The sequence below is a fragment of the Haliaeetus leucocephalus genome, unplaced genomic scaffold (genome assembly GCF_000737465.1).
Source record: "Haliaeetus leucocephalus isolate CR32 unplaced genomic scaffold, Haliaeetus_leucocephalus-4.0 Scaffold226, whole genome shotgun sequence".
In the NCBI taxonomy this organism is placed as follows: Eukaryota; Metazoa; Chordata; class Aves; order Accipitriformes; family Accipitridae; genus Haliaeetus; species Haliaeetus leucocephalus.
In genome coordinates, this window is record NW_010972662.1 from 248,505 (window position 1) to 262,031 (window position 13,527).

Here is a 13,527-nt window from a genome sequence, read left to right on the forward strand (position 1 = left end):
CGGGCCCCGGCTGCCCCCCCCAGCTGCGCGCGGAGGGAGCTGGGGCACCCGGGGCTGCTGGGGGGGGGCGGACAGCCGGGGGGCCGGGTGTCCGCTGTGTTTGCGTGTGCACACGCGTGTGCAAGCACCGGGGTCACGCCGGGTCTGCCGCCGCACCCGCAGAGCGACTTGCACATAGAGCGAGCGCGTCTCCGCCGTGGGGCGCAGGCAAGACACCCCCCCCCCCAAAACCCACCCAGCAACGGGGCGGGGCTGGGGCTGGCATTGCCCACCGTGGGTGCTGCTCCCCCTGTGCTCGGCTGCCCTGCCAGCTCCAGGGCTTATCTCTGCCCTCTGGACCTGCACCGGGTGGGACTTCGCTCAGCACCCGGGCGGTCACCCTGCTGCTGCCCGCTGCCGCTGACCCCGTGGGGCTCATCCTTTGCAAGCCAGGGCAGGGGATGATGCTGAACGAGACCCTGGCAGGGAGCCCGTGCCACGGCGCAGCGTCTGAGAAAGCATTTAGTGCTGGCAGGGGCACCTGCACCCGAGATGCTGCAGAGGACCCCAAATCCCCTGATCCAGGGAGTGCTGAAGGTGCCCAGCACCTGGCTGGTGGGTGCCAGCGTGGGAAGTGGCCCAAGGAGCCCCAACCAGCGGGTGTGCTGCCGTGCCCGTTCCTCAGGGAGAGGGCTGAGGGTGGGCGGAGGCGTATTTCCCCATCAGAAAGGGAAACTGAGGCACAGTGCAGCATGGCTGCTGCCCAGAGTAAGGCCCTGCCAACTTGTTCCCCAGCAAATCGCACCCCCGCCTCCCAGGGCAGGATGAGGACCACGGTGTCCTGAGCAGCGAAGGGCATGGGCACCCTGTGTGGGCACGTGTGGCACCCATTCGTCCCTCCATCTGGGGGGGGGATGATGCCCCCCCCCCCCCTCATGCCAGCACCAGCCTGGCCCACGCAAAGCTGCTGTGCAGGGCTGAGCAGGGGGCTGGCGCTGCAGAGAGCGAGCAGAGGCTTGTCCCCCCCAGCCACGGGGCTGGCACATGTCCCCCCACCCTGCCCATGGCCAGGCCCTACTCACCAGTCCCTCCTCCTGAAGAGGCTCGGGGAGTATGGCGGCTGGAAGGCCATGCCAGCGCCTGAGACCCCGCTCTGGCCCGTCTGCTCCCCGGCGGCAGCCCAGCGCCCCAGCAGCGATGCCGGTTCTGCCCGCAGACGCGTCCCCCCGGCCTGCCGGGTGGCAGGGACAGCCTGGGTGCCGGCTGCATCCCAGGGCAGCGGGCACGGGGTAAACACGTCGGGTAGATGACCTCAGCCCCGCTCAATTGGCCCTTTCAGGGGCCAGCGGGTCAGCGTGCCACCCCGAGCCGCCCGGGTGCCAAGCGGGGAGCAGGTGGCTGCCCCCCTCCACGGGTAGATGAAAGGCGCTCTGTGTGTGCTTGTCCCCAGGGTGGCTGGTGGTGGGCAGGGTGGCAGCCCCCGTGACATGGGGCACAGCTCTGTCCTCTAGGCCAGAAGCCCAGGCCACCCACACTGGGGGTCCCGTGACTCGGTTTCCCTCTGCAGCTCAGGGAAGGTGCCCATCTCACTATGGAGACAGCAGGGGAGAAGGAGAGAGACATTTTCTCTCCCGTGGTTGGGCACATCACTGGTTGTGCCACCTTCTTTCTCCTGCAGAGAGGTGGGCAGCAGCAGGGAGATAGGGTGGGCAGACCCCAGCCTGCCCCTAGCCCTGGCAGCCGTGCCTTGGTTTCCCCACCTCCTCATCTCTTGTGCTACTGCACCCCCAGACCTGGCCCTGCCACCTTCCCAAAGGAAAGCCCTAAATTATTAGTGCCAGGGACCATGGGCTCCAGGACAGACGGACCAGAGCCTGGCTCGTGGCTTTTGCCCCACGGCTCTGGGGTCCCAGGCCCTGCCCAGCCCCTTCCTGACACAGCGCTTGAGCACCAAGAGCTGGTGAAAAGCCGGTGATTTCCGTGGCTGCTGGAGTGAAGTGGGGAAGCGCAGTGGCGTAGTGCTTTGGGAGGAAATCGCTTCAGCTCTGCCACCTCCAATATTTTTCCCATGGAGCTGAGACTATGGCAAAAATAAACAAAAGTAAATCGCTGACTTCCCTGCCGCCCCTCCTGGGGTCTTTCCAAGCCCTGCACAGCCCTGACCAGAGCCATCACTGCTTGGGGCGTGGGCTCCCCAGCTGTGAGGCTTGGAAGGATGCTGCCCTCCTCCATGAGACCCTCAGGGGAGGGACGCTTTTTAGGGATGGAAGTGCAGAAGGCTCTGCTTTCTCTTTCCTTCCTGGCACTTAATTAATGAGGAATCCCAAGGCAGCCTGCCTGGCCAGGGACAGGTCACATTGGGCATGGGGGCTGCCTCCTCTCCCTGGCACAGCCTCAGCAGGGATGCAGCCCACCCCCCTGCAGCCCCTCGCCCACACACCCACTTGGGGGACATGACTTCTGCTGCAGACACCCCTGGACGTGTTGCCGGGTGCACTCAAACATGGGCACACTTTGCAACCCATACATTCACGCACACACGTGCAAGTCCCGCCCTGCAGACACAGGCACACCCACACAGACATGCCCAGCCCCTTTCCATGCTCATGTGCATTTTCTAGCCCACATGGGCCTGCATGCTGCACACAGGTGCACAGCCTGCATGCACATGCATACGCGTGCATCCTGCATGCACACATGCTTCTGCATGCACACCCTACAAACACGTCCCTCCTGCGTGCATGCCGATGCATCCTGCACGTGCACTGCAAATACCTCACCCCCCCACGCACACGTTGCCCTGACTCACGGCTGACGCAGACGTACACCCGTGCATGCACACATGGTGTCGGCACTGTGGTGCGGGGGCAGCTCAGCTGGCCCCACTGCAGTCCAGCTGGCATCTCAGAGGTGGGAGCAGCAGCTCACAGCTCTCTGCTGGGCCCCTGGTTCGGGCTCGGCTCTCATCTGGATGGGAGCCCCCGTGGGCTGTCCAAACACCTCCCACAGCAGCAGAGTCCTGCGTGGGGTTCCAGCTGTGCCCTGAGCGGTGGGGGGCCCTTTCCCAGCCCCCCGTGGCCCCGGCAGACGGCCTTGCTGGGCTGCTGGCCCCACTCCAGCAGGGATGCTGGGATCTGCTTCCTCTCCCACCGCCCCGTGCCCCGCTCCTGGTCCTCTGGGGCCTGGCGGCAGCAGAACAGGATGGTCAACGTCCCCCCTTGCTATTCCTGCACAGCAGGGGGCCATGGACTTGCTGCTACCCTATGGCATCAGAGGCCATGGTGAGGGACGCCTTGGAGCAGGCTAGGTGAGAGGGGCCAGTGTTGCGAGCTGCCTCCCTAGGGCAGCAGCACGGCAGCTCTTGCCTCATGTGTGCAGCCTTGGGAGGTTCATCAGGCAGGGCCCCGGCTCCTGCCTGTGGTTATTTTGGGAACAATAACGGCAGCCATGATACAGTGTAATTGTGACACTAATTGTTGTGCTTTCTGGGGGGAAAAAAACCCCGTGGCTATCATCAAGCAGCTAGGAGAGGTGGTGACACTAGCTGTTCGCTGGTGTCACTGCCAGCAATGGCCCTGCAGGATACCCCAAAGCTGCTAGCAACCCCTCAGCCAGCCCACACACGGCCTGTGCCCTAGCCTGGGAGATGCCAGCCCCAATCACCAGGTGACATTTAGTGACGACCCCCTCCACTGCAACAGGACACGGAGGCATGAACGCAGCTGGGCTGCAGCCCCCGCAGGGCTAAGCCTGGCTGGAGCAAGGGATGACATGGAGCAGGATGATGGGATCATCTCTCTCGCCTCCTGGCACCCCACACCTGCACTGTGTTGTGGGTCAGGGGACACAGCCCCATCCCCACGGCCCCAGGGACAAGATGTGCTATTGCGCTGAGCCTCCTGCATTGAACTCGTGCCAGGCACTGCGGTGCCACATGCCAAAGGATGCCCTTGCCCTGTCAGCTGCTGGTGGGAGCTGGAGGAATGGCCTGTGCTGCCGGAGCAGTGCTGGCTCCTCAGCCTCCGCTCTCCCCCAGCTCCAGGCTGTTCTCGCTGCTCTGTGGCAGTGTTCCTGGCTTGCTCTCTCCCAAGGACTCAGCTCAATGGGAGGAAGGCCCTTCAGAGGGTCTGAGGCGTGGGAAATGTTTATTGCCTGGCCTTAGAGACACTGGAGAGCAACACGGGAAAGGCGCAGAGCCAAAGCTGCCCAGGCTGCTCCACAGAGCCAGATCTCCAGCTCAAAGGGTCAGAGCAGAGGGGGAGAGGAAAAGCCACTGCTTGCAAACACGCAGCTAAGAAAACTCTGCCTTTCACAGCCTGAAATCCTGCAGCTGTGGCTGTGCCAGCCAAGGGGACTAGGGATGCCAGCGCCAGGGCCAGTCGTGCCCATCAGGAGCTGAAGGAGGGGTGGCCAGGGACATTGGTGATGGCTGGGGCTTGTGAGAGCCCATGGTGGGAAGGACTGGGTGTGGGACAGGTCTGCGGAGCCCCCAGTCTTGCCCCACAGCCCTATCCTGGTGCTGGAGAGGTAGAAGTAATGTCAGGGGGCTGCCCACAAGCACGCAGGAAGCTGTGTCACCTGCTGTCCCACTCCGCAGTCTCACTTGCAGCATCCCAAACTGTGCCTGCCTGCCTTGCAGCACAGGAGCACACCAGTGAGGCTGCTGGAGCACACCAGTTGGCCAGCTCTTGGTTTCCTCATCCTAAAGATGTCCTGGCCGAGCTGTTTACTGCAGACTTGGCACTACCCCCGGCTCAGCCGGTGCCTTCCAGGGGCTGCGTGGGACCTGTGGTAGCCCCACGCATCCAGGAGCCCTGCGACATGGGGACCTGGTTCATGCCCATCAGAGACTTGGAGTGCTCATAAATCCCTCAACCCAGGGCACATGCTGCTCCAGAGCAGAGGGCAACCCCTCCCAGGTACATCTGTAAGTGCCTGGGCAGGTATGCAAGCCCCTGCCTGCAGAGCCAGTGCTGCTGGCCTTGCTAGACCTAGTCCCAGTCCCAGGGGACACCAGAACAACGGGGAGAGCTGCGCAGGGCAGTCAAGGCCTTTGCAATGCCGAGGAAGCTCAGGGAGGGTTTGCAATCGGGGAAGGCCGATGGGGAACCTGTCCTCCCCTCCCTTCACCACCGACCGACACAAGCAGAGCAAGCTCCTGTGGGTGGGGGACACGGCTAAGGTTAACCCCTCTGCTGGGCAGCAGGGCACAGGCAGGGATTGCAGCACGGGGACTCCTCCAACCTGTTGAGCTGGAGGCACTGTGGGGCGGGAGGAGGGAGCCCTGGCAGGCTCCCATGTCCAGCTGTTGGGCTGCCTGCTTCCTCTGATAAAGGTACTTGGCTGTACTCCCAGTTCTGTTTTTTCTGGCATGCGAGTGCACACCCCAGAGCCGGCCTGCTGAGAGCTGCAATTTTTCTTTCTTTAACTTTGTCACCGGCCCCCATTCTTCCTCCCGTGCCCCCCAGCCAGTGCACCCCAGTAGCAGCTGCCCCCCAGCAGTGGTGTCAGGAGGGGAGGTCAGAGATGACCCGGCTCCGGCAGACCTCTCCCCGCGGCGCTGTACATTGGAAGCCCCCAAAGCCACGGCTTCCCCAGGCATGCTGGGGTAGGAGGGGAAGAGGAAAAAGGGCTGATCTGCTTATTAGCAGCCCTGGACCATGCTGCCCAAACTCCTGCCTTGCCTGCGTTTGTCAACACCAGCCCCACGCTGCTGCCTGCACAGCTCGGGCCGCCCCAGTGGGCGCCCTGCCAGGGGCCGTGCTGCAAACCTCAACACCCCGCTGCTCCCCTGCTCACACCCGGCCCGTACAGGGTCCCACAACCGCAGCGTGCCGGGGGTGGGTAGGCTGTCAGGTATGGCACAGCCCAGCAAAAACCCTGTAGCGTTCCCACTAGCATCGTGCCTGGCTGCGGGGCTGGGGGGGAGTGAGCACAGCCAGCCCCTGGCCACACTCCCTGCCGCCTGTGGGTCAGGGATGCCCAGCCCCAGGCAGAATGGGCGGACTGAACCCTCAGCAGAGTTCTCATCCACAAATCTGTCCGCAGAGCAAGCATTTCACACCCACGGGCCCTGTGGGGTGGAGTCCCGTAACTGAACTCCGTGTTACCTCCCTTGGTTAGCCGTGCCCTGCCCCGCAGGTCTCCTGCCAGCCCAGGCTGTGAACTTCAGGCCTGTCCTCATTTCGTAGCCCACTGTATCATCTTGGACGGTCCCAGCTGGATCACCCCCAGATCCTGGCTGCCCTTCTCTGGTCCGGTTTCAGGGAACCAGGGCCAGAACGGAGGTGGCTGTGATGCTGAAGGGACCCCCTGCAGCACCAGGGCCATGGGGTGCCCTCGAACCCCAGAGCATGCAGCGGGCAGGGGGCTGCCAGCCTGGGCTCTTCCCTCCCCTCGCCCCTCACTGGCGCAGAGCTGGCTTTTCTGGAGATCCCCAGCCCAAGAGAGGAACCCCAAGGCAGGGCCTTCGGCATCTGCCGAAAGAAATCCCAGGCCAGTTTTCAGGCAGGGGCGGGCGCTCCGGAGCCACGCTTGGCGCTGGCAGCTACTGCTGCCCTGCGGCGTGCGGGAGCGCCTGGCTCACTAATTGGAAGGCAGCTCTTATATAATGAGAGGACAGAGGCTGGGAAGCTGCGAGAGAGCAGCGCATCGGCACCCTGTGCGACCAAAAGCTGCTCTTCCAGCCCAGACTAACCCACGTTCAAGGAAACCCTTGAATCCTGCACCTTCCCCTTTCAAAGGTGCCTGAGCTTTGCATTCTCCTGCCTGGCCTGATGGGGATGCTCGGGGGGAGCACCGGCAGCCCCTCAATGCCCCTTCCCCAGGGTCAAACCGGGTGGACCCAGTACGGGGGTGCGAAGCCAGGCCAGACGCAAGTCAGTGGGGATCAGAAGTGGGAGAGGAGCTGAGCTCTGCCGGCGTGTGAGCCAGCCACCCCGCAGGAGGTCAGGCAAGGACGCACGCTGGGGCTGCACAGTTTCAGCAGAGACGGTTATTAATACCCCGCCTGGCCTTTGCAAAGAATCCCGGGCATTTCGAACTGGGGACGCTTCGTTAAAACCCTTCCCTCGCTGACATTTCAGAACAATAACAACATGAAAGACAATAAGCTGCTGGCGGGACACATACCTGCAATGCTGCTGTGGCTCTCCGTGTGCCCGGCCTTTGCTGCCAGCTGTCACCTGGCTCGTGCCAACCCTTGGGGACGACGTAAAACCATTCCCTGCCTCCAGACCACCTGGAGCAGTCCTGCTCTTGTCATGGGGGGATCGCTGGGATGGTTTCACTTGGGGCCAAGGGGATATCTTGTCCTGCCCTGTGGCATCGGCCACCGTGCTGCCCACCTGGGCAGGGCTGCCATCCCCAGGGCAGTTGCAGGCAGGGGGTGGCGAGGACTGGATCACACCCTAACGCCAGGGCCAGGGGTCAGCAGGACAGGGAGGGGACCAGGGCTTCTGCTCTGCCACCAGAGCCATTCTGAAGCAAAAGTCCCTCAAATATATATATAACTCTAAGCACACAGACAGAGGATGACAAACTCCTGTCCCAAAGCCAGCAATGCACAGCACCTGGATAAATATAACTCAGAGCTCATCGGCAAAGCGTGGCTTCAGGACAGGTTGCAGCCTTTAACACCTCTCGAGCCCTCACCCCCCTGCCACACACCCTGAGGTATCCTCTGCCCTCTGCAAATGGGGTCTCAGTCACTTCCCAAGGGCAGGATCTGCCCGGACCCACTCTCCCCTTGACAGACGCCTTATGGTGCATATAGACAGGCTGCGGTCACATCCCCTGTGTGTACACGCAGCTGCCAGTCTCTGCCGACATGTGCCCTGAACCCCTCAGTCCCACGCAGGTCACGGTGCTCCCCCAAAGTAAAGGGTCGGCTTTAACCTTCTCTGTGCTGGGAGGTGGCTGGAGAGGTGGTGTCGGGTCGCAGCACAGAGCATGCCAGTGGCATGGCGTGCCTGCAAAGGCGTTGTCCACAGCACTGACGTCTGTGCCGTGTGCCCGGTGGGAGCTGAGGTGCCAGCTGGGCTGTAAAAGGCTTCCCCTGTGTCTCAGCCCCAGCCCCAACTTACAGCTGAGCTCAGCAGTACCTGCCTCAGCACCATCCAGGATCAGGCCATGTACGTGTCACCAGAGAAGGGGGAAGTGTGATGCTGGAGTGGGGGGCATGATACTGGGACCAGGGCAGACCCCTGTAGCCTGCTCCAGCTCCAACCTCTTCCACACCTGAAGTTCAAAGCTTGAAATAAATCCCGCCAGCATTTTCCCCATGAGGCCGTGCTGCCCGTCCCTGCCTGTCCTTGGAACACCTACACCCTACCTGCTCAGAGCTGGGTGCGTGCCCTGGCAGACAGGCAGCGCCTGAGCGTCCGCAGGAGGATCTGAGGTGACAGGTTTCTGTGCAGCTGGTGTTGGCGTCACTAGACTTCGGCTCAGCTGTGCCAGGCCCCCGTGGCCAGGGGCAAATTGTTTCATCCTGAGGGGCTGGAGGGGCAGAGCACAGCTCTCCTGTGCTCCAGGGCATGTTGGGGAATCTCCTTGCTGGAGGGAGCTGGGTCTCGCAGAAGCAGGCAAGGGATGGGAATGGTGCATGGTGCACGGTGCAGCACATGCTGCCGCCAGCCCTGCCGAGCACGGTGTGCTGCAGCTGAGCCCAGTGCTGCTGGGCTTCCCTGGCCAGGAGCTCCTGCAAGCCTGACCTGCAGGGATATCGCCCCAAAGCCTGCTGGGTCATGGGGCAGGGGTCCCAGGGTGGTGGGATGCCCATGATGGAAACCAAGGCAGGCACAGGAGGCTGGCTGCCTGGCATCTTCCAGACGGTGGGAGGATTTGGGCACGCCAAGGTCAGCTACTCCCTGGAGTGCAAGCTACTCTTGCTGCTAAAACAAAAGCTCCCCAGCATCTCAGCGGTCCGCAGTGCTCGGCAAACCATGCTACGAGACACGGGTCAGGCCACGTGCAGCTCTGTCCCACGAGAGCAAAGCAAACAAATACCCGGTGCACCGGTCCCAAGCGGGAAGGGTGGCTCCCACAGCCCCCTCCCCGGGCAGACCTGCCCCGCGGGGCCAGGGACGGCAGAGCGGCCGGCGGGACGGCTCTTCGGTCTCACACCCACACCTCTCTCACGGTCACACGTGCTCCTGCGCGCGGCCCCTCTCCCCGTCAATGCCTCCTTGTTGCTCCAGCCCACTCGGCCAGCAGGAATGCGCTCCCTGGCCCCGCCGCCCCGGGATGCCCTTTACGCCCTGGCTCTGTCTCCTCCCTCCCGCATCACTGCTGCAAAGTGACACCCGATGGACGGGAACAAATGGTGCCGTGCCACAAACGCCACCCTGGCACCGCTGCCTGGGCAGTTCCTGCTCGCCAGCCTGACCTTATGGTGGGAAAGGTGGTGTTGCCCGGCTTCTCCCACCCTGATTCATCCTTCCCCCAGCCTCTCGGTGCAGCACAGCGCTTGCCTGCCTCCCTGCAATTCCCTTGGCTTGCCCAGGACCCAGGGGAAGGTGGCCCCCAGCCCCTTTCATGGGTCAGACCAAAGGGTGGGTCATTGCCCACCCTGTTCGGCAGAGCAGCAGCTCCCACAGTGCCTGGGAAGGGTCCGGATGGGCAGAGATGTCCCCTTGCTGCCCAGAGCAGGACGGGGCATGGACTGGCCAGGCTGCCGGATCTTATCCAGGAAAGGCTGGGCAAGGAGAGCTGGCATGGGCTGGTTGATGTGGGCGAGCAGGTTGGCACATAGCTCCTCTTCCCACCCCAGAGCCAGGCGGGGCCCTGCTTGAATCACATGCCAGTACGCACCCCTGAGGGTGCTGCTCTCCCCCGGCAGTGCTGACCCCCTCCCACGCTGCCGGCTCCCCTCAGCCCCCCCAGTCCCAGGAAAGGTGCCACACAGTCACGGGGCTGCTCTCCCCGGCCGACATCTGGCCAGGCTCAGGATCGCACCTGGGTCTTGGAGAGCAATCCTGGGGTAACGCTGGCATCGTGGAGGGATGGCGGAGACCTTTCTGCCCACCGCACTGGCATGTGTGGGGAGGAGATGTGTCACCCAGCCAGCATGGTGGTAGCTGGCCTCCCTATACCTGGTGTTTCCATGTGAGCTTGGCCCCTTGGCACTGCCCAGGCCTCCTTGGAGAGCAGTTCATGATGCCCCATGTGAGGAGGACACAGAGGGGAGAAGCCCTTTTTGAATGGGATCCCACGCACTCCCTGAGCAGGAGGAGTCAGCCCTGTAGGCAATAGGTCCAGAGCATCCCTACCTTGTGCATCCCTCACAGCATCCCTGCAGCGAGCAAAGAGCATGGATAGACCAGCAGGGATCACCCAGCCAGGGGGAAACCCCCAGAGACAGGCTGGAAATGCTCAGTGTAGGTTGTCCCAGAACCCCAGCACTGATCTGACTCTGGCTTGCAGAGCCCAGGGCTTGATTCAGCATGGGCTGAAGTGTCTCCAGCAGCCCCAGAGCCAGACTCAGACTCCAGATGCAGCTGCTTCGTCCTTCCATGCTGCGCTGGACTTCGGCCACGCACGAGCATGTGCATCCACGCGACCTCCCCCTCCTCCTGTGCCAGCGTAGGAGGACATCAGCTAAAACAAGGGGCACAAACCTGCTCGGGTTCCCCAGTGCCAGCAGCAAGGGTGCCCTTATCAGGCCTGTTATCGGGGTGTTCCTCTGGCACCCACAATCCCCTGCTTTGTATGCTATCACCTCTTGGGTATCTTGGCTCATTCCCCAGGAGGAGAAAGTTCAGGCTGGAGCAAAACAACAGCAAACACAGGTGTGGGCACACCTGCCTCCAGTGCCCGGGGCTGTGCCCCCCAGCTCCCACAGGCTGTGCCACCCAGGGGCAAAGGGGGATCACCCAAGCAGCCTCCAGACCAGGCTGGCAGCAGGATGCTTGGAAGCAGGCTGTGATGGAGGGACACCACAGCTTCGCATCACGCTATGGCACAGCCTGTCATAAAAGGGAATGCCCGGAGCTTCTTGGGACACCACACACACCAGGGCATGGAGGACAGGCTTGGGCCTTGCAGCGAGGGGCACAGATGGGGAGAAACCCCTGTCGCCTGGCACCTCCACTTGCTCCCCACCTCAGCAGAGCGGACCGATGCTCGTCGGGAGCACTGTGGGTCCTGCCCCAGCAGGGACAAGTTCAAAAGCAACAAGCTATGCCCACATTGCCCGCCTCTCGCCCACGGGCACTGTCACTGCCTCTCCAGGAGAGCAGTCTGGATGCTTGACTCTGACACCCAGCCCCGACAGCCTGCACTGGGGACGGTGTCTCGCTTCCCCTCTCCACCCGTGATGCCAACTGGCTGCAGCCGCCTGGGGCAAAGGGAAACCTCTTGCTCCTGTTTCCCTCCCGGCTGGGTAGGTTCGCTGCTCGCCGTGCAGCTGGGAGCCCGGGCCGGGTGCCGGGTGCCTTGGCGGGCATCCCAGCTCCTCCTTTCCCACCTGAGCGGCAGCTCGGCGTTATGTAAGTGCAGGAAGAGCGTCTCTGCTGAGGACGGCTCAGAAGGAGCAGCCTGCACAGCATTAGACGCTGGCTGGGACGAGGAGGCGTGCGCGCACCGCCTGGGTGGCTCGCACGCGTGGGGCAGCCACGTGTGAGCCCACTTGCCTCCCCGTGCTGGGTGAGGCGAGCGAAGGGAGGCTCGCACGCCCCTGCACAGCCCAGGAGCACGCCTACAGGTGCATGTGCGTGCAAGAAGGGGAGGGGATGGCGAGGTGTCTGCAAACTTGCGGGTGCTGCTGCGTGCCCCACCTGCGTGCTACCCCACCCACGGCGAAGGAACGAGCCCCAGAGCCGCTGCCTGCCCTGCCAGTCACACAGATGCCTGCCACATAGGCACTGAGGGGCCACATGTGCCCTCAGCCCTGGGAGGGGAGGGATGCGTCCCACCTGCTGAAGCCACAGGCAGCTCTGGGGTGCTCTGGCAGCTCTGCGGCTCCCTGCGGCACCCCCTGGTCCAGCTCGGCTTTCCCAAGGCCGAGCTGGAGAGCCCCGGGCCTGCCAGCCCGCAGCACAGGCTGCTCCCTGTTCTCTCACCAGCTCTCCAGGCTGGCTGGGCACCAGGGCCAGCCCCATCGCAGAGCCGGAGGCACCGGTGCAGGACCTGAGACAGCTCTGTCCCCTCCCGGCCCCTGGGGTCCCCCTTATCAGGGCCGGGGATCCTGCGGGGTGGCAGCCCTCGGGACCCCCCGTTCAGTCTCCTCTGCCCACAGTGCCGGAGCAGGGGAGCAGGGAGGGACCCCCCACTCCTGCCTTACCTGGCCTTGGCATAAAGCCCAGCCCTCTGGCAAGTGGATGGGGCCAGCCCTGACGCAGCATGTCCCGCTGCTTGGGTGCAGGCAGCCCCGTCCCAGAGCAGCTCTAGCCAAGAGGGAGCAGCTCGGTCAGGGGCAGAGTCACTTTCCAGGGACGGGAAATACCACCCAGGCCAAATCTGTCTCCACTCAATTTACTCCAGGGAGAGACAGGGAAGCTGCTGAAAGAGCAGGACCTGGCAGCAGGACTCTTGGGCTCCCTACCCAGTTTCTCACTAACTGTAAAGGCGGCTTTTGAGGCAGCATGGCTGTTTCTCAAGTGACAGCTGCCCCTCTCCATGCAGGACTAGGAGGACAACGCCTGTTTGATGCTGGACACTGTCCATGCCCCTGCAGGCAATGTCTGCGTGGATAAGATGTAGCTAGGGAGATGAACACAGAGTCCAGGGGCCAAGACACACAGCTGGAGACTGTTGTCACTGCCTGGACAGACACAGGGCACTAACGGGGGGCACTGCTGACCGTCACCAGGCAGAGCCACCTGGACCTGCACCCAGGGACTGGGCTGGCACCACCCACGGCGGGCAGACTAGGGTCCCTGCCACTGGGCTCCCTCCCAGGCTCATGCTTCTCCCCACCTAGAAATCCCCGCCGCTGCCACCCTACCCGGCTCCAGGGTCATACGGGTCCCCCTGCCCCAGGGTCATACGGGTCCCCCTGCCCCCGCAGCCCAAGGGACTGGAGGCCCCACGTCTTGCCCCCATACTGCCAGCTCCCGAGCACACGGCTGGCCCGGGTCTGGCTCCAGGGGCACCCAGCACACAGGCAGCCCCTCGGCATCCATCGGTGACACCCACCTGTGGAAGAGCAGGAGGATGGAGAGCAGGGTCTGGTCGATGTTCCTGTTGCAGATGCCCTGGTTGAAGAGGTAGCAGGGGTCCCGCACGACGGGCTCCAGCGAGTCCTGGCGCATGATGGAGCTCAGCTTGTCGGTGTTGAGGTTCTTGCGGACCAGCTGCTCCTGCAGCTGCCGGAAGCTGCTGACGGTGGGGCTGCCCAGGTTGTTGTTCTCGCCCCCGGCCCCCTCCTCCAGCCCGCTCCGGTTGGCCAAGTCCAGGCAGCAGCTGCAGCAGTCCAGCCCCACGGGCGACCGGCACTCCTCCACGGGCGACGAGGACATCCCGGGATCCCCCCGCGCGTCGCCACGGCGGCGCAACCGGGGCCGCTCCCGGGGCCGCGGAGGGCGAGCGGCGGCAGGACGCGCCCGGCTG

General features: G+C 63.6%; 1 protein-coding gene across 1 annotated transcript in view; it reads right to left on the reverse strand.

The window, feature by feature from the left end:
- Positions 1–13,485, reverse strand: part of TSC22D3 (TSC22 domain family, member 3) — a 16,331-nt gene extending 2,846 nt beyond the window's left edge. Inside the window, exon 1 of the mRNA XM_010567096.1 lies at positions 13,114–13,485. Coding sequence (XP_010565398.1) covers positions 13,114–13,436 — 323 coding nt within the window. The 5' untranslated portion in view covers positions 13,437–13,485. The remainder of the gene's footprint in view (positions 1–13,113) is intronic.
- Positions 13,486–13,527: the final 42 nt, after the last annotated feature.